Source organism: Aotus nancymaae, unplaced genomic scaffold, assembly GCF_030222135.1.
Source record: "Aotus nancymaae isolate 86718 unplaced genomic scaffold, 86718_ANA_hifiasm-v0.15.2.pri h1tg000062l, whole genome shotgun sequence".
Classification (NCBI taxonomy): domain Eukaryota; kingdom Metazoa; phylum Chordata; class Mammalia; order Primates; family Aotidae; genus Aotus; species Aotus nancymaae.
The window spans coordinates 15,543,769-15,564,560 of record NW_026988476.1 but is presented as its reverse complement, the minus strand read 5'-3'; the positions used below and the strand labels follow the sequence as shown (position 1 = coordinate 15,564,560).

The window sequence follows — 20,792 nt, the reverse complement described above, 5'->3', positions numbered from 1 at the left end:
TTGAGACCATGTTGGCCAAGCTGGTCTCCTAACTCCTGACCTCAAGCGATCCTCCTGTCTCAGCGTTCCAAAATGCTGGGATTAAAGGTGTGAGCCACTGCATTCAGCCATTAATTCTTAAATGGATGATGGGGGTTATAAAATTGAGATGGTGTATAAATTCTATCTAAATTTTAATTAATAATCAATTTTTTAGATGAGGCCCTACTCTGTTGCCCAGGCTGGCTTCTTGGGCACCTAAGCCACCCTGGTAGCCATGTAAATTTTAAAGCACGACATACCAGTTATGGTTTTGTATCTCAGTATATTCACTGGAAATCACATTATTTGAAAATATTTAAACTTTTATTTATTTATTTATTTGGAGACGGAGTCTCGCTCTGTCGCCCAGGCTGGAGGGCAGTGACACAGTCTTGACTCACTGCAACCTCCGCCTCCCGTGTTCATGCAGTTCTCTTGCCTCAGCCTCCCGAGTAGCTGGGACTACAGGTATGCACTGCCATGTCTGGCTAATTTTTTTATTTTTATTTTTGTATTTTAGTAGAGATGGGGTTTCACCATGTTGCCCGGGCTGGTCTTGAACTCCTGAGCTCAGGTCATTCATCTTCCTTGGCCTCCCAAAGTGCTACGATTACAGTTGTGAGCCACTGCGCCCGGCCTGAAAATATTTAAACTTTTGATGAAAAGTTTTAGATGTTGACTTAAAAATGTGTGAGGTGGGTTAAGCAGAAAAGTTTGAAGGCAACTATTCTAAGAGGCCCCGTAGTACTAATTCCATCATCTCTATAGTACTGTTTATCTCAGTTTCCACTAGAAGTCCAAGCTTCCCAAGACTCTTATCCCTATTTAGTTCTGTACATCATAATTCTGTCTCAATTTCTCACTCATACCTAACTCTACATACATTACATTGTGTCCTTTTGAACTCCAGTTATGGCATCAGCAAAATGTTTTATTCCCTGTCTTCTATGAAGATTTCTTAACCTTGCTCTAACTAAAATACGGCTTCTACAAACAACCAACTCAAGTGGTGGCTCCTTTTTTCTCATATCCCGCATTCTGTTGGACCTAGAGATGACATAAGGTGTGTTTCTCTTTCTCCTTATTGCTACTTCAGACAGTTTTTTCTTCCTTTTTTCTAAAGCTTCTTTGAAGCACATGCCATAAGACTTTACCAGTTGTATACATCTGTAATACAACCTCCTAGTTATGACCTTGCGTTTTTAAGTGTTTGACATCTGTAAGTTTTCCCCCTACTACTTCTGTCATAATCTCTGGTTACATCTGCACTCGTTGAGATGATCCATCCAGCCTTCTTTTTTTGATAGTCAGTGACCTTTCTCCTACCTTTACCCTCTACCATAGACATCCCCAATCCTTCTCATTACCAAATAAACATGCACTGAATTTTCTTTCAGATGTGCCACTCTCTCACTGCCAACTTCTATAGTTCAGATCATTCCCCTTTAGCACTGTTCTCCTACCCCTCCCCATCAATGTTCTGACCCCACTAAGACAGCATTCATCCATCAGCTCTCATGTCCTCATTTCCCTAGTCCATCACTATAACCATTATAGGTTATAAGTCTCAACTCTTCTTTTCTCTTTGTCTTCCACTGGCAAAATCTCAACCCTGGTTAAATTTAATTCTACATTCCTGTACCAGACAGCTGAAAATGGCTGTAGCAAAACCACACAACTATGCTGACTCATCTCATTTAAATTTGACAACAAACCTTAAATGACCTCTCAGTATTGCCCCATTACTCCTGGTACATTTCACTTGTCAATCGGAGTAACTCACTTTTTCTCTCCAAAAACCTCCAGGCCTTCTCTTCATTCCCATTTCATTGAGAACTTCATAATCCCATCACAAAATCTAACTGCTGCTATGTTTTCACATACTCTGCTTTCCCTCCTGTTAAAAATGGATGAAGTATTTATGTCCCTTTTCAGGACCCATTCATTTCCTCTTACCATCTAAACGACATTGCCTTTTCAATTGCCCCCTCAATTTTTCTTTTCTAGATCATTCTCTTGAGCATATAAACACGTTGAAATATGGCCTGCATTTTTTTAAAAACTTGCAAATAAAAGTCCATTTTTCCTTTATCCCTTATCAAACTCCAGCTGCTACAGCATTTTTTGTTTCCCTTCAAGATACTTTGAAAGAGGTCTTATGTATTCATGGTTTTAAGTTCTCCATTCCTTCTTGAACATGTTTCACTTTGGACTATGCATAAAATATCCACTATTTTATGAATATTGCCCTTTCCAAGTTCATCAGTCATCTCTATAACACCAAATCCAGTGACAGATTTTGGTTTTTGTTTTTTTTTTTGAGACAGAGTCTCGCACTTGTCTCCCAGGCTGGAGTGCAGTGGTGCAGTCTTGGGTTCAAGTAATTCTCCTGCCTTAGCTTCCTGAGTAGCTGGGATTACAGGCATGTGCCACGACACCTGTCTAATTTTTGTATTTGTAGCAGAGACAGATTTTCACCATGTTAGCCAGGCTGGTCTCGAACTTTTGACTGCAAGTGATCCACCCACCTCAGCCTCCTAAAGTGGTGGAATTACAGGCGTGAGCCCCCGCAGCTGGCTGACTGATTTTTTTTTTTTTTTTAATGAAGTCTTGCTCTGTCCCCCAGGCTGGAGTGCAGTGGAATGATCTCCGCTCACTGCAACCTCCGCCTCCTGGGTTCAAGTGATTCTCCTGCCTCAACCTCCCAAATAGCTGGAACTACAGGCATATGTCACCACACCCAGATAATTTTTTGTTTAGTAGAGATGAGGTTTTCACCACATTGGCCAGGATGGTCTTTATCTCCTCACCTCTTGATCTGCCCACCTCGGCCTCCCAAAGTGCTGGGATTACAGGCATGAGCCACCGTGCTTGGCCTCTTAATTCTTATTCTCAGTTTCTCATGAAGGTTTAATGCAGTGAATCAAAATGTCTTTCTAAAAAAAGTGTTATGCTTTGTCTTTTGTATTCCAGGATATCTCCTGATTTTCTACTACATGGCTGGCCATCCATTCTCAGTCCTCCTTGCTCTTTACTCTTTCTTTCCCCAGAGTCACTCCTAGAAATGTTGGAATTACTACAAATCAGTCCTATGTTTCTCTACCTATATGTACTCTCTAGACTGTATCTCCAGTGTCATAGCTTTAAATGTCATCTCTATGCTGATAGCTCTCAATTTATGTTTCCAGCCCAGAATATTCTTCTAAACTCTACTCTCTGTGCAGTTGTCTGTATGACTTTTCTATTGATATCAAATAGGCATCTCAAATTTAAAATGTGAGAAAATGTGAGATTCTTATTCTTGATGTTTTTACTGCACCTTCTCCTCCATTGTTCTTAGTACATTGTATTATCATTGGCCCCAGTATTTAGGCAAAATTTTAGATTAATCTCAGACTTGTTTTTTTCTCATGCTCCACATCCGAACCATGAAGAAATTCCATTGGCTCTACTCTCCTGAATGTGGCCTCTTTTCACTGTTCGACCACTACCTCCTAGTCTAGGGTTAACTGTCATAGCCTAGTGATCTCCCTGCTTCCAATATTGCTTTTCTCCTTTTCAGTCTTGTTTTCCAGACAGAAGCTAAAATCTTTATATAGTCTCATCTCTACCCAACAGCCCCTTAAAGTATTAAATGTTGTTATTCTGTTCAGAATCCTCCGGTAACTTTTCATCTCAGTAGAAAACACTAAGCCTTTACCATGGTTTATGGAGCTGTACTTAGTTAATCCTGGAGATCTCAAGCCTCACCACTTATTCCCCGTCACATACTCCTTTCAAATTACTATGCCTTTCCGTGTGCCTACCTCGGTCTTTGGTCTAACTCTCTGTGCTTGGGAGAATCTTCATCTTAATATCCATGTGACTCATCCCTCACTTTATTCGCTTCTCTCTTCTAAGACATTCCTTGACTGTTTTGTCTAAAAAAGTACTCGATTTATATTTATTTTTCATAGTAATTATCACTACCTGACATTTTCATATTTGTTTAGTGCCACCATCCTGCTTGCCTCTGCCCCCCACCTCAACACACACACAAGAATGTTGGACCTAAGAGGGCAGCTGTTTAGTTTCTCACTGAATCCGCTATCTAAAACAGTGTGTAGAACGCACCAAAATTTGTTGAATGAATAATGAATGTTTTGATATCTTATATAAACAGTATAATAGTATGGTACAGGATTATCTACATCTGACTGATGCATTGATATATCTCATGTAGTTCCAAATGTGGGAGATGGTAAAAAGGGAGTATTATTTACTGCTCCTTCCCCAAGTCCTACCTATACTTTTTTATTGTCAGAAATAAACATTTAATAGGGGCTTAAAAACAGAAGCCATGTCTGTGTCTTCGGTGAGGGGTGAAACAAGATGGTGACTCCCCTTGCCATTACTACTGAGACCCACGGCTTATAAACCATCCTATCTATAATTTTTTATTTTTATGTATTTACTTTTTGAGACAAGGTCTTGTTCCATCACCTGTCGAGGCTCACTGCAGCCTTGACATCCCAAGCTCAAGTGATCCTCCCACCTCAGCCTCCCCAGTAGGTGGGACTACAGGGTGTACCATGACACCCAGCTAAATTTTTAAATTTTTTGTGGAATCTTACTATTGCCTAGGCTGGTCTTGAACTCCTAGGCTCAAACAGTCCTCCCAACTTGACCTTCCAAAGTTCTGGGATTACAGGTTTGAGCAACTGTCCCTGGCCATTACTTCTAATTTTTTTAAATGAACATAATTGACATGTGTCGTAACAAAGACTGTCACATTTTAATGTCTTTTCCTGACTCAGTATAAAAGTACAACTAGAGATTTTGTCTTTATTTGTGAATGTATAACTTTATATATAAAGTAAATTGCACTCAAATTATTCCATAAATTTTGACCTTTTTTCTCATTGTAGTTCAATCTTAAATTTTATGAAATATATACAAGAATTTCTTTGCACAGATGGTCAAATTTTTTTCCAGTAAAATGATATTTTACTTAAAATAATAAAAGAGTTCTCTGAGCTATTCACATGTTCACTTTGGAATAAATTGCCGTTAAATGTAGATTACCAGCAGTCACCTTTTTAGTTGGTAGAAAATTGGGATGCAGTTCTAAACTTTACAAAAAAAAAAAAAGCTCTAATTTTTTAGTTACAAAACATAGCTGACTTCTTTTCACTCCATGTTATTGGGCTTTTTATAGGACTCTTTTTTTTTTTTTTTTTTGGGAGACAGAGTTTTACTCTGTTGCCCAGGCTGGAGTGCAGTGGCCAGATCTCAGCTCACTGCAACTTCCACCTCCCAGGTTCAAGCGATTCTCTTGCCTCAGCCTCCTGAGTAAGTGAGATTACAGGCGCGCACCACCACGCCCAGCTAATTTTTGTATTTTTAGTAGAGACAGGGTTTCACCATGTTGGTTAGGCTGGTCTCAAACTCCTGACCTCGTAATCTGCCCGCCTCGGCCTCCCAAAGGTCTGGGATTACAGGCGTGAGCCATGCACCTGGCCAGGACTTGGTGTTTTAATCTGTACCTTGGGATTTTACATGATTTTTTTTTCTCCCATCAGTTGAGATTTGATAATGGAATGAAGTATAATTGTTTAGAGCAAATGTAATACAACCTGAATTCAGTCTTTTCTGTTTAATTATATACAAGAATTTTACCTATTACTTTCTAGAATAGAATGTGAATCCTATATAAATGGGCACTAAGGAATATTTGGATTACTTAGACAAGTTTTTTCTTTTAATGTAAATTAATTTTGTAAAGCGTGTGCTGCAAGTAATACAGGAAATATGTTCTTTGTTTTGTACTTGATTAGGTAATTCAGCTACAGGAATGGATGATTAAAAGCATCAATAATAATACCGCTATATGTGTAGAAGGAAAATTGATGTAAGTATAATATTTCAATATTCTTTTAATAAAACTTTAGTTATGTGTAAGCACTTAAAAGGTGATGCATGAGAAATAGCATCTTCCACAAAACAAAGACCTAATGAGGTTGTGAACTGAAGGCAAAAAAGTAAAATTACTGTTCAAGTCCTAGCCACGTTCATTGCTACCAGCTTTCTTGTTTTTGCATGTTTACTCAAGCTTTTTTTAAAAATAGTGACAGTTCAAATTTGTATAGTGCTTTATTTTTTTCTGAAGTGCTAATAAGTAGACTGGTATTATCTGCTTAATTATATATGATCAGTTAATATTTACTACATGCATTTCAGTTCATATTCTCCCACCTAAATTGGGACAACCAGATATTAATTACTGATCCAGAAAAGGAATCAAAATTACTTAAAATTTTGCCCTAAAGCTACATATTAAGTAATCATTGGCACTGTCTGGTTCTCCCTAAAGTGAGAGCATCATCAGGTAAGTGGGCTTTACCTAATTCTGCTGCTGTCTTAGCACCATTTCCTATTCTTCAAGACCAGTTTCTTAGTGCTACAAATATTTGTAATAAAAGGTTATAACTTCTTCAGCCTGGGTGACAGAGCGAGACTCATCTCAAAAAAAAAAAGTTGTAACTGTTTAAGGTACTTATATGTAAGTTTGTAAGTTGTATAGTCCATTTTTATCTGTCTGCCTTGTGCCCATTTCCTTGCTATTCAAGATGATGCAGTGTAGATTGCCTTTGTTGGAATTCTGTTGCTGCTGCTCACTATTTGTATTACCTGGGCAAGTTACATATCTCCTGTCAATCTGTTTCTTCATCTGTACAATGTGGATAATTGTATTACTTACCTTGTTAATTGTGTTGAGGATTAAATGAAAGTCTAGAGAACAGTGCTTTCACAGTGTTATTTAAATGTTTCTTAAATAAGTAAATAAAGCAAAAGAAGAACTGAAGAGAAGTAACAGTGTATTAAGGTATACTGTATGAGTTTAATTCCAATTGACCAAAGTAAAGTAACTTGACTTCCTTATTTGTCATGCTTATCATTCGTATGTTTATTATTACTAGTTATCTGATGAATGGGACAGTGTTCATCATTTATTTAATACATCTTCATCTTCATATGTTCTATTTCATATTCTTTAAAGAAATATGAAGAATAGATTATGGGTTTGTGATTTGATACCATAATTTGTTTTTTCCCACTTAAGCCTCTTTTGGTACCTTCAAAAATGAAAGGTTAAAACATTTGGCTGTATAGCAAGGGGAAAAAAAACACAAGATTAGCTGGATCCAATCTGCTTCTCTGCATAAAAGCTAACAAAGTATAGACACTGAAAGAGAGGGACAGGGAAATCATTCTTTGGAAGCTCAGCATCAGTTAAGCTGAAGCTTCAAGTATTTATTGCCAGCATCAGATATTTAGACAAGGCCCTTGCTTTCTTACAATAATATTTTATAGGAGGAACATGGTTTGGCCACAGTATAGTTTTTTTGGTACATAATCTGAGGATTACAATAGCCAAGCAGTTGAGTTCTGCTGTAATGTTTGGCCCTCAAATATTTTGTAATTAGACTAATAACATTATTAGTGTTGCTGTAGCTAGAGTGTAAAATTATTTTGTGTTACAAATTTGTATGTGAATATTTTAACCTTACCAAAACTATTTTTTTCTTTAGAGATATCACTAATATATACTGGCACAGTAATGTAATTATAGAGCGGATTGAGCACAATAAACTTAGGACTTTATCAGGCAACGTTTATATATTAAAAGGCATGATAGACCGAATTTCCATGAAAGAAGCAGGTAAATGACTGTTGTTATTGATAAGTTATTTTAAGAAGTAAAGCAGTTAACTGTTTCTCACAGTAATATACTTTAACTTTTTAATTAGGTATTTTAAAATTATGAATAAATCTGAACTAAAAATTAAAACATAACTGATACTATGTATATGTAAAACTTTTATTAAATTGATAATTTTATTGACAATTTTAAATAAGTTACGTGATTGTGTGTGTGCGTGTGTGGTTTTTTTTTTTTTTTTTTTTAAGACAGAGTCTCGCTCTGTCACCCAGTCTGGAGTGCAGTGGCATAATCTCGGCTCACTGCAACCTCTGCCTCCAGGGTTCAAGTGATTGTCCTGCTTCAGCCTCCTAAATAGCCAGGACAACAGGTACCTGCCCTCTGTTAACCACATATCTCCTTTTAGCCACTATTGTTCTCATTTATAGCAAAACAACTCATAGTTTGTTTATATTTGCTACTGTAAATCTAATTTTTCTTGAATTTTCTTTTTTTTCTTGAACTCTCTTTAATCTCCAATTATTCACCAAAACCACCCATATCAAGGTCACCAGTGGCCTCCATATTGCAGTATACACTTAACAGAGTTCATCATACTTACCTCCTTGAAATACTCTATTTAGCTTCTCTAATGCCATATTCCAATTTTTATGCTGCCTCACTGCCTGTTCCTTCTTAATTTCTTTGTGTATTTCCCTGTTTCTTCTTTACCTCTGCATAATAGGATAGCTTGGGGCTCTTTCTATTAATACGTACCGTGGTGTGCTGATTCCTTTTAGTCTTTAAAAATAATTTATATGATGATAAACACCAATTTTATATCTCAAACCAAGACCTCTCCCCTTAGTACCAGTTAATTTTCCACCTGTTTATTTGACATCTCCACTGGGATGTCTGTAGGCATTTTTGAACTTAATATATCTAAAACCTGATCTTTTCCTTTAAATTTGCTAAACTGATAGTCTTCCCCATCTTTCCATGTGTCCAGTGGTTAGCCAGAATTCTTGGAGGCATCTTTAAATTCTCAGTTTCTCTCATCCACATCAGTGTGTGTGTGTCAGTGCATCCTATTAATATATCTCCAAAATATATCCAAAACTCAGACCTCTGCAGCCTCATTATAGTCCAGACTTTCCTCATCTTTCATCTGAATCATTACCGTGGCCTGACTGGTCTCATTTTTTCTCCCCTTGCCCTTCCACAGCCTCTTCTCAAAATAGCAGTTTACTGTAGCAGTCCTTTTAAAGTAAACTAGATCCTGTATCTCCTCTGCTTGGAATCTTTCCATAGCTTCTCATATTGTCCAAAGTAAATGGCCAGTTCTATAAAATGACTCTAATAGTCTTGTATTATAATCTCTCACACTTCCTACTAGCTCTGTTACTCATCTGAGTGGACTCCTAAGTCCTAACCCCTCCTTATGCCATGTCAAGTATACTAGCCTCCTGATTGTTTCAGACAGGCCAGGTATACTCTTGTTTTTCACTTTCTGTTTTCTCTGTTTCCAGCATTCTAACCCTATATTGCCACATAGTTCAGTCACTTTGTTCAAATGATGCTATTTCATTAAAGACTTCCCTGATTATCCTTTTTTAAATTTCTATTCACCCCTCTACTCTTCAATAAACATACTGATATCTGTATCTACCTTCCCTGCATAACTGTCTAACAAACAAGATATTGTACTTGTTGGTTAGCTTTCTTTATCCACACTATAAGGCAAGTTCCATGAGGATGGGAGTTTTTGTCTGCTTTGTTTACTGCTGAATTCTGAATATCTGTAATAGTGCCTGGCACATATTAAGCAATAAGTACATATTTCTTAAATTATTTAATGAATTAATGATATCTCTTTAAAATTCGAGACTTTTTAATACGTTTTTTTTGTTGTTTATCCTTAAATAGGGTATCCAAACTATCTCATAAGGAAATTTATGTTTGGATTTCCAGAAAATTGGAAAAAGCACATTGATAATTTTCTAGAACAATTAAGGTAAAATGTTGTTTTATGTTTTTAGAAGCCAACTTTATTGAGGTATAATTTACATTTAATTATACGCGTGCCACCATGTCCAGCTAATTGTTGTATTTTTAATAGAAATGGGATTTTGCTATATTGGCCAGGCTGGTCTCAAATTCTTGGTTGCAAGTGATCTGCCCACCTCAGCCTCCCAAAGTATTGGGATTACAGGTGTGTGCCACTGTGCCTGGCCTGAGGTATAATTTACATTTAATTAAATGCACCTGTTTTAGGTATTTGTTTGAAATGCCAGTTGAGAAGTTTGCTTTGGTCTGTGAAGCATTTCTGCAGCAGTAACTTTTTTTTTTTTTTTTTTTTTGAGAGGGAGTTTCGCTCTTGTTACCCAGGCTGGAGTGCAATAGCGCTATCTCGGCTCACCACAACTTCCGCCTCCTGGGTTCAGGCAATTCTCCTGCCTCAGCCTCCTGAGTAGCTGGGATTACAGGCATGCGCCACCGTGCCCAGCTAATTTTTTGTATTTTTAGTAGAGACGGGGTTTCACTATGTTGACAAGGATGGTCTCGATCTCTTGACCTCGTGATCCACCCACCTCGGCCTCCCAAAGTGCTGGGATAACAGGCGTGAGCCACCGCGCCCGGCCAGCAGTAACATTTTACTAGAACTTCTGTCATATTCAGTAAATCTCAAAGGAAAATGAAACTTTTGATATACATCAAAGAGTAATTCTTAATCTTCTGCCCTTCAAAAGGCATGCAGTTATTAAATACTAATGTACAGTTCTTGCTCCTTTTTTTTTTTTTCATTCATTTTCTCGGTAGTTATGGAGTCTGCTACTTAATAGCCACCATAGTTGATGCTGGCGAAACAAAGAAGAATTTGATTACTTCTTGCCCTTATGGAGCACATAGGGGAGACAGAGTTTAAACTTAATCACAGCACAAATGTAATAATTGATAGCAGGGGCTGGCAGGTTTTTTCTGTAAAGGAAATATTCTGCAAAAATAATATTCTTGCAGGCATATTGCCTCTATTGCAGCTATTCAACTCTGCCTTTGTAGCAGAAAAGTAGCCATAGATAATATATACATGAGTGAACATGGCAGTGTTTTAATAAACTTTATTTATAAAAACAGGCAACTGGCAGTTGTCTGGTAGTTTTCCTGTATCATCAGTTTAAATAGGAATTATAAGAGCATATAGTAGAAAGCAGTTAGGAGATCATATTTGAATCCTTTGACTTAAGTTGTTACACCTCAGTTCTTTGTGAAGGAGGGAGTGGGAGCCATGAAGGATTAATAATGTAAGATTAAAGATACCCTGCCTGGGTGGAAAGAGCTTTCTGTGAAGGATTTTTATTTGTTTATGAAAGGGTTTTTTTCTTTGTTGGTTTTTTTTGAGAATCAGTATTAAGGAAAAACAATTGCTTTTAGGGCTGGTGAAAAGAACAGGGAAAAGGCCAGAAAAAAACAGAAAACTGGAAGATCTGTCCCTGACATAAGAAAATCAATGAAAAATGGTGCACGAGAAAACCAAACAGATACCATTCAAAGAGCCACCACCACTTACTATCTTAATTGTGATAACTCGGGTATGTTTTGTCTTTACTTCTCTGTTGGTACAGTGGTAAATTCTTCCATGATCTACATTGTTTATAATGTGTGTAGTATTATATTCTTTGACTTATACTGCCCCAAAATTCTTACTCCTTCACTACAAAATGAGAAATAACTATAATGTAGATTGATCATAGTCAGCATTCAGCTTGCTTCATTAAATATCATTTATGGCTGGGCCCAGTGACTTACGCCTGTAATACCAACACTTTGAGAGGCTGAGGTGTGAGGATTGCTTGAGCCCAGGAGTTCGAGACCAGCCTGGGCAACATGACTAGACCCTGTCTCTACTAAAAGTCAAAAAAATTAGCCACACATGGTAGCACATGCCTGTGTTCCCATCTTCTTCGCTAAAGTTGGAGGATCGCTTGAGCTCGGATGGTTGAGGCTGCAGTGAACCTTGTTTGCACTACTGGACTCTCCAGTTCGGGCATCAGAGTGAGGCCCTGGCTCAATAATATTAATAATCATCTTTTTATTAATCAGAATACCAAGAACACTGATAAACATATTAATGAAAGATGATTGTTCTTTCAGTTTCCTTGACCCAAAGTGTTTAAACTGCCAACCTACCTCAAACCTATTGTATAAGACACATTTTTGTGCTAAATTTCATTCCTCCAAATAGGCAAAATCTGCTTCCTTTTGTGGAGGAAATGAAATTCAAGAAAATGGTTTCCTTGAATGACTGTTGTACAAGAATAGATTGCAGAACTGTTCTTTCTTTCCGCCCCCCTTTTTTTTTTCTTTTTTTTTGACACAGAGTCTTGCTCTGTCGCCAGGCTGGAGTGCAGTGATGCGATCTCAGCTCACTGCAGTCGCCACCACCTGGGTTCAAGTGTTTCTCCTGACTCAGCCTCCTGAGTAGCTGGGACTACAGGCGTCTGCCAACATGCCTGGCTAATTTTTGTATTTTTAGTAGAGACAGGGTTTCACTGCGTTGGCCAGGATGGTCTCGATCTCTTGACCTCATGATCTGCCCACCTCAGCCTCCCAAAGTGCTGGGATTACAGGTGTGAGCCACCACGCCCGGCTCTCCTCTTTTTTTTTTTTTTTTTTTTTTTTTAATATAAGGAGACCAACTAGCCAGAGCAGAACTGTTCTGTATCAGGTCTTTGCCAACACTATAATCTGCTTCACATGTATAAAAATGTATGAACATGTCCAGGCTCTGTGGCTCACACCTATAATCCTAGCACTTTGGGAGGCCAAGGTGGGTGGATCACCTGAGGTCAAGAGTTTGAGGCTAGCCTGGCCAACATGGTGAAACCCCATCTCTACTAAAAAAAATGCAAAAATTAGCTGGGCATGGTGGCAGGTGCCTGTAATCCCAGCTACTCGGGAGGCTGAGGCAGGAGAATCACTTGAACCGTGGAAGCAGAGGTTGTAGTGAGCCGAGATTGCACCACTGCACTCCAGCCTGGACAACAGAGTGACACTCTGTCTCAAAAAATAAAAAAAAGGTATGAACATTAATATTAACTTACAGCTCTTTGTAAACAATATAGATGAGTAAAAGTTACAGAAATATATTATAAACATTTCTGCTGATTTTACCTTGACCTTGTAACCAAGAGCTTTACAGAACTTAGAAAAACTTAAAAAAGAGTTCAGGAATCCTTCTACCAAAAACATAGCACCATACTGGATATACATGTACCTCTATCCTATTCTAACCACTCCCTAACCCGCATTTGAACTTCAACCCTTGAAACTGCTTATCCTTTCTAATGCAGAGAACACTATTTAAAGAATAACTTAAATATGTAGATGACTGCCTCCCCAGAGCTAGCAAAAAGTCACTTACCATTGCTCTAGATCCTTCTCAATCCTTCCTCTTTTTATGAAAAGTCATCCTATTTTCCCTAAATTAGGCATATTGCTTATTGTTACTGCTGGAACATCTTGAGTGTGCTGGAATCTTGGGGATTCAGCACGTGCGATCTACTTTTTTACAACTAAAACAAGAAAATCTTTGAAAGTATAGCTCACTTTTAATTATTTGTTAGTCTTTAGTCTTGGTTCTTATGTCTTCATCTACCCCATTTCACTTAGCGCCAGCACTTATTAGGGATTTGAGCTTAATTGTCAATATTATCAGTAAAGTGTTTAAGAAAACTAGTGGCAAGATAACTTAATACAAATTTAAAAGACTAAAGTTTGGTAAATTATGTGTCAACTGTGTCCATAGGAAAATCACTCAGCTTTTTTTTTTTTTTTTTTGAGACAGGGTCTTGCTCTCTATCCCAGGCTGGAGTACGTGGTACACTGCAGCCTCGACCTCCTTGGTTCAAGTGATCCTCCCACCTCAGCCTCCAAAGTAGCTGGGACTACAGGGATACAGTACTGCACCTGGCTTTTTATTTCTCGTAGGGATGGGAGCCTACTATGTTGCCTAGGCTAGTCTCCTACTCCTGGCCTTAAGCAGCCCTCCCCTCTTGGCCTCCCAAAGTGCTGGGATTATAGACATGAACCATTGCACCTGGCCTCAACATTTTAAAAATGCTTTCCATGAACTCCAGTCTATGTAAAGTTGTAGGAACTTAGAGATGAATACGACATGAAACCCCTTACCCCCAGGGATCTTAGTTTAGGGGCAGATATTACTGTATTCTGTTATGGTTGCATCATTTTTCTAGTATGATTCATTAAATCTTTGTTTAATGAAACTGTTAGACTCTATCTTCATATCACATAAATTTTGAGTGGTGATTGGAGCTGTTAATAATTTTAGTATCATTACACTTTGCATGAAAAAAACGAAACCACATCTAACATTAAATAGCTAAGGTTATGTAAAGATACCAACCCATGTTAATTTAAGATAATGTAATTGTATGTATGTGTTTTAATGATTTGCCTAAAAAGTACTTGTGTATCATAGTGTTGCTCATAGAGCACTTTATCTGTTATTACACTTACAAAAATATATGATAAATGACCTATCATAATAGAAGCCTCCTTCATTATATGGTAATATTTTCAAGAGCAAGGACTAGTCAGTACATCTTTAAAGTATAGATTCCAGAAGAATAACAAAAAATGTTTTTATACTTTTTATGAATTTGTTTTAACTTATCTAGAATTCCAGCTGAGTAACTGTTGAACATATATACTGTATAATTTAGTTTTGCTCAAAATTTTAATTAGCAGAAATTTAGTTATACATTGGAATACATAAACTAGTTGAAATATAATTCTACATACGTGAAGAAATAGGAGAGGAACAATTACTAGCTTTCTGTTTTGTTGATGTGCAATTAGGATGAATTTTTACTTACAAAATGGATTAACCTTATCTTTAGATGTGACAAAGGAGATACAAAAAAAAGGGTCATGAATAATATGACTGTCTAGGTTTTTTTATTTTTATTTTTGAAGAAAAGTGATTTGGACAAAATATAGCCCTATATAGAGTGATTCTGTCCAAATAAAATTGCTTTATATCATAGTCAAATTATAACAAATATTTGTAACATTAATTAGACAGGTTTTTTTTTTCAAAATTTTCATTATTTCTGAGAGTGTTGCTCTGTCACCCAGACTGGAGTGCAGTGGCACAATCATAGCTCACTGCAGCCTCGACCTCCCTAGCTCAAGTGATCCTCCCACTTTAAGCTTCCAAGTATTTGGGACCATAGGCATGCACCAGCCTTTTATTTTTTGTAGAATCAGTGTATCACTATTTTGCCTAGGCTAGTCTTGAACTACTGGGCTCAAGCAATCCTCTTCCCTTGGCCTCTGAAAGTGCTGGGATTACAGCCGTGAGCCACCACACCTAGGCTCAAAGTTAATTCTTCATGTAGAAAAGCAGCTTACCTTTTATATAATCATTGATTGAGATCTCCATCTTTGTATTCATAGAACTGAAGAATAATAAGCACAGTGAGTTGCCAGGGGCTACAGAATTAAACGTGTGCCACAGTAATTGCCAAAGTAAACCATCATTAAGGTTCCCAGATGACCAAATAAATAATACCATTCAAAATGAAGGAGGATATGAGTTACCTAATCAGGTAAGACTTTATTGTACACTGCATAGTACAAGTTGATATTTAGAGGGGTGATTTACTACTGAAAAGGTTTGGGATCGTATCAGGGACATGAGTTCTGTGTGTGTGTGTGTGTGTGTGTGTGTGTGTGTGTCCGTGTGTTCATATCAGGGACATGAGTTCTGTGTGTGGTGGGGGGAGGGCAGATTTGGGACCATATCAGGGACGTGTGTGTGTGTGTGTGTGTGTGTGTGTGTGTGTGTGTTTATGAGACGCTTTTCCCTCTGTTGCCCAGGCTGTAGTGTAGTAGCGTGATCTCTGCTCACTGCAACCTCTGCCTCCTGTGTTCAATTGATTCTCCTCCCTCAGCTTACTTAGTAGCTGGGACTATAGGCGTATGCCACCACGCCTGGCTAATTTTTGTAATTTTAGTAGAGACAGGGTTTTACTATATTGGCCAGGCTGGTCTAGAACTCCTTACCTTGTGATCCACCCACTTCGGCCTCCTGAAGTGCTGGGATTATAGGCATGAGCTGCGCTCTTCCATGAGTTATGTTTTTTAAGTATCAGCTTTTCATTCACTTGGGTACTGAATGTCTTGATGTTTATTTTCCCTGTCTCTCATTGACAGAATGCAGGCAACAATAAAAGTTTTAGCTTTTAGAGAAAAGCTTAAATAAAGTATATTTTTAAAAGCACTTGAAAAACCACAAAATATTAATAAAGAAATTATATAGGATAATGGACACCCATATGTTGCTCGTAGCACTCAAGCTCTGGCAAATGAGTTTCTGAATGTGTCCACTAGTGAAATTTGTGGAACTATAAGTACCCAGAAATTTGTATGTTTGATGCATACTATGAAAATGCTTCAGATCATGTTTAGGTAGTAGTTTTGAAATAAAACCTAATTATGTTTTTGTTTTGAAGGAATTAATTGGAGAAAAAGAATATAAAATGTCTTCAAAGAAACTAAAAAATGGTGAAAGAACAAATGAAAGGTTAATAAAAAGTCAGAAGCAAGGTGATATATTTTTCATGGTTTTTTAATGATAAGCAGAAAGCTACTATTTGAAATGTTTTTATATGATAAAAGTGATCTTCTAATTTCCTAGTGTAAAATGGCAAATTATTTAATGGTTTTAAATGTTTGGTTTTGTTATTTTTACATAAGATGATTTGCATAATAACCCATTTAAATACCACTTATACCTACAGGTTTGCGCTCTTTAATCTGGGTACTAAAAGATTTGTTTAGATCACAAAATTATCATTTAAAATATGCTTACAGGAATGTGTAAAGACTGAATCCTTTTATGAATTTAATACAATAATTTTGTTTTGTTTAAGTGTGGATTTTCGGAGTGATTTAACTGGAATCCTGCAGGACATAATTTAGAGCCTTTCCTCTAAACATTAGCAAGTTTACAATTTCATGTTGAGCTAAAGCCATTAGTTTTATAGCATTTTTTCAGTTTTATTTCTTGTAAGTGAAAAGTGAAAGTAAAGAACATTTATTTGTTTGAAGAAGAAGATAGGAAAGCGCTGCTACTTAGATTAGTTTATGCAAGTTGGGTTAAAGTATCCAAGACAGCTGGATCTTTAGTAAATGGTTTATTAAAATTAACAAATATTCTGAATGGAAGTATTGTTCAGAATTAGAATGTTGAAATTTTTCAAATTCCCAACTGAACATTTGAATTGGATTTGTATGAGGAATTAGAAGAAAATACTTCTCTCATAATTTGAAGATACATGATGGCAGTGGAAAATCTTGTAGGATCTTTCTAAGTTATTTTAATTAGTACCTTTTTCCATGGATTATAACTTAGAGGCTTCTTTTCTCCCCAGCGTTCAGTATTATCCATCAGTCTCATTTTGTCAGTCATCTTGTAAACAATGGCACATAATATGTGGAGGTTATAATATGTTTCTATGACAATTGGTGGGATGATTTGCAGTTAACGTGTATTTCTGATTATAGTTGGATAGGTCAGTTTCAGTTAGTTTGACTTCTCACTTAGGTTTTGAATTGGTGAATTGTTCTCATTTTAATTTGCTTTCTTTAGTGACAAGGTATAAGATGCTCAGGTTCTGTTTTTCTTGTTCTGTACTTCATGGTGTTTGGGGGGATTCGGTTTTGGTGTGTTTCTTTGACACATCATTGGTCAATGAAAGTGGAGACATGCAGATGAAGTTCCGTGTTTTCCTAACTAGCACAACTCATATAATACATACTTAGTAAGGTTTCAGTGACTCTGCTGGGTTTCTTGTATCTTCTGAATATTTTACCTTCAGGGCATTGATTTAACAAGTATTTACTTATTGTCTGCTATATATGTGAAAGGCTCTGTACTAACTCCAGCAAAAAAAAATCAAACCATAAAGATAAAGTTCTAACCATTAATAATTTTTTCCAGTCTGATTGAAAGACAAGTGTGCAGTTATAGTACTGGACTCACTGTCAAACATGTCGTTATTTTAAAGTATTCTGGAAACTTGCAGGAGAGCTTTCATTCAGTATAGGGAATGTGTACAAGTTTGTACACGAGGTGGGTTAGAGAATAAAACTGAAGTAAGTAGTGATTTTGTTTATAGATAAGTGAAGAACATTCTTCCCTCCCCTCCCCTCTCCTCTCCTCCCCTCCCCTCCCCCTTCTCACTTCTCACTTCTCTCTTCTCTCTTCTCTCTTCTCCCTTCTGTCTTCTCTCTAGAGTCTTGCTCTGTCACCCAGGCTGGAGTACAGTGGCACAAACTCGGCTTGCTGCAACCTCTGCCTCCCAGGTTCAAGTAATTATCCTGCTTCAGCCTCCTGAGTAGTTGGGACTAGAGGCACTTGCCACCACATCCAGCTAATATTTTGTATTTTTTAGTAGAGATGGGGTTTCACCGTGTTAGCCAGGATGGTCTCAATCTCCTGACCTCGTGATACGCCTGCCTCAGCCTCCCAAAGTGCTGGGATTACAGGCATGAGCCACCATGCCTGGCCAGAACATTTTCAAAGCAGAGTGAACAACATTAATGAAAGTTAAGAACCAAGAAAATCTGAGAAATAGCAAGTGGTGTAGTTCTAAACATAGAATATAGTTGAGATTTTGAGAACATTGAGAGATTGGAACTATGTGGAAGGCCAGGCAAAGGAGCTTATTTATATGTCTACTAGAATACTGTGAGAAGTCACTGACAGGGTTTGTATAAACAATAGTATCTGTTTATAATTGAAGGGACAGTGGTCTGAATAGACCTGGGCTTCAGAAAGATTAATATGACAAGAGGGTATACAGTGTTAGCGTGGCGATAAAAATGGTATATTGTGAAAATATATTTTCTTTGCTTATATTTGTTTATAGCTAATTTGAGATTTTGGTCTTTGGTTTTTGTCTTACAAAATTATAGAGACAACTGAAGAATCGGATATATCCATTGACATTCTAACTTCAAGGGAACAGTTTGTCCCAGATGAAGAAGGAAAATACATCACCATCAATCAGAGAAAAGCTTATATTTTAGTAACACCACTTAAATCTAGAAAAGTGATAGAGCAAAGGTGCATGAGGTATAATCTGTCCTCTGACACCATTAAAGCAGTAACAGATTTTGTAACACCAGAGCATCAAAAAGAAAGTCCTGTCAATAAGTCCATGGGGACTTCAGAAAATACATTGGAAGGTCGTAAAAGTAAAAACAAGGAAGATTGCAATGAACGTGATTTACTTAGCGTCAGCAAGAAAGTAAAAATATCTAACCTTGAAAAGGAACAAATGCTCACCTCTGACTCTAAGAAAAATGCCAAGTTGTTATCAAAATTGAAGAAAATAGAAAATCAGGTAGCTATGTCATTTTATAAGCATCAGTCCTCACCAGATTTGTCAAGTGAAGAAAGTGAAACAGAAAAGGAAATTAAAAGGAAAGCTGGAGTTGTTAAGAAAACCAAAGCAAGAAATACCAAAGAAGCAGTGGTTCACCTGAGAAAGAGCACCAGAAATACCACAAGTAATATTCCAATGATTTCAGAACCTGAAACTGAAGAAAGTGAAAATGAATTTTATGTCAAACAAAAGAAAGCTAGACCTTCTGTCAAAGAAACTCTTCGGAAGTCTTGTGTTAGGAAGGAGTTTCCAATTACTGAGGCAGTAGGAGCTGAGAAGTCAAATATGCATTCCTTAGAATGTTTACCTGGTTTAATTCAGGATAAGGAATGGAATGAGGAGGAGTTACAGAAACTTCATTGGTAAGGTTTTAGATTTGATTCTGAAATATCTAAAGAGCAGCCATAAAACAGTTAAAGTCATAAAAACAGCAATAAGGGGTTGAATTAATGACTTCTGACAAGTAACATGGAAGATGTCACCCAAAAAAATGGGGAGAAATTACAGTTTGTACAGGGAATAGAGATAGAATACAGATAACTTCTAGTGGTATTTTGTGGTCATCTCTAATATGAGGAAAGTGTGAGGAAAGCCTATGTATGAGGAAAGCAAGTGACTTTCTTTTCATTCCCATGTAATATTTCAAGGTAGCCAGATTACATAGCTTCATAGTTTAAGAAATGGTTTATAATTAACTTTACTATTATAAAACCATAAAACTGAATTCAAATTTGCAGGTTACTTAATGTAGTCTTTTTCCTTTCATTTATAGGGAATAAAACAGTTTCAAATTGATGTTTTTTTCCAAGGTTTTATACTTAGAACAGAAATTCGAGTAAAGCTCAGTTAAGAACCTGCTCTTTCTCCAACTCCATTAGCTCTGTGCCTTAAGAAAAAAAAAAGAACCTCCTCTTTCATTCATTCATTCAACATTGACTTATTGGGTACTTCCTATATACTAATTAGTTTGGAATGTTTGGAGATACAGAAATAAAATAGACAGGGTTCTTTTCCTCAAGGAGTAATTTAATAGGGAAGATAGATAATACAAAAGTAAGCCAGTAAATAAAAATAACTAATAAATTGTGATACATTCTGTGAAGGAAGCAAACACGAAGCTGATGTGGGGAACTGTAGGTGGTAGTATCAGGAAAGCTTTCTTTTGGTTGATGTTACTTAAATGGAGATCAAAGGATTATATAGTGTCACCCATATGAAGAACTAGAGAAACCGCATTCCAGGAACAGAGAACAACCTAAACAAAGGTCCTAATGCTAGGAAAATGTTGATATGGGAGGAACTCTAGAATAAGACTACTGTTATTGAGCATAATGAGTTGTAGGGGAATGGCTTGAGTTGTGAGCAGAAAGAGGCTGTGACTATATTGGGCACAACCTTCTAGGTCATGCTTAAGAGTTTTTCTTTTGATTTTAGGTGTAATAAAAAGACATTTAAGGATGGCATGATACAGTTTAAGAAGATGCCTTTGGGGAGGTAGACAAGGCATTAATTGTGGGGTTGTTGGAGTAGTCCATTGTGGTCTGCACTGATATGGGAAGCTGTAAAGATGGAGAAAATCAGATTAAATCTAGCAATATTTGTACAGTATCAAA

At 37.0% G+C, this 20,792-nt stretch overlaps 1 protein-coding gene across 2 annotated transcripts in view; it reads left to right on the top strand.

Annotated features, from left to right (window-relative positions):
* MIS18BP1 (MIS18 binding protein 1) overlaps positions 1-20,792 on the top strand; it is a 61,685-nt gene that overhangs the window by 13,091 nt on the left and 27,802 nt on the right. The window contains exons 5-11 of one of the 2 annotated variants that reach the window (XM_064365837.1): positions 5,838-5,911; positions 7,593-7,723; positions 9,629-9,716; positions 11,135-11,292; positions 15,182-15,333; positions 16,240-16,333; positions 18,707-19,541. In XM_064365837.1, the coding sequence (XP_064221907.1) occupies positions 5,838-5,911; positions 7,593-7,723; positions 9,629-9,716; positions 11,135-11,292; positions 15,182-15,333; positions 16,240-16,333; positions 18,707-19,541 (1,532 nt within the window). The remainder of the gene's footprint in view (positions 1-5,837; positions 5,912-7,592; positions 7,724-9,628; positions 9,717-11,134; positions 11,293-15,181; positions 15,334-16,239; positions 16,334-18,706; positions 19,542-20,792) is intronic. The other variant, XM_064365838.1, reaches the window with a different exon arrangement.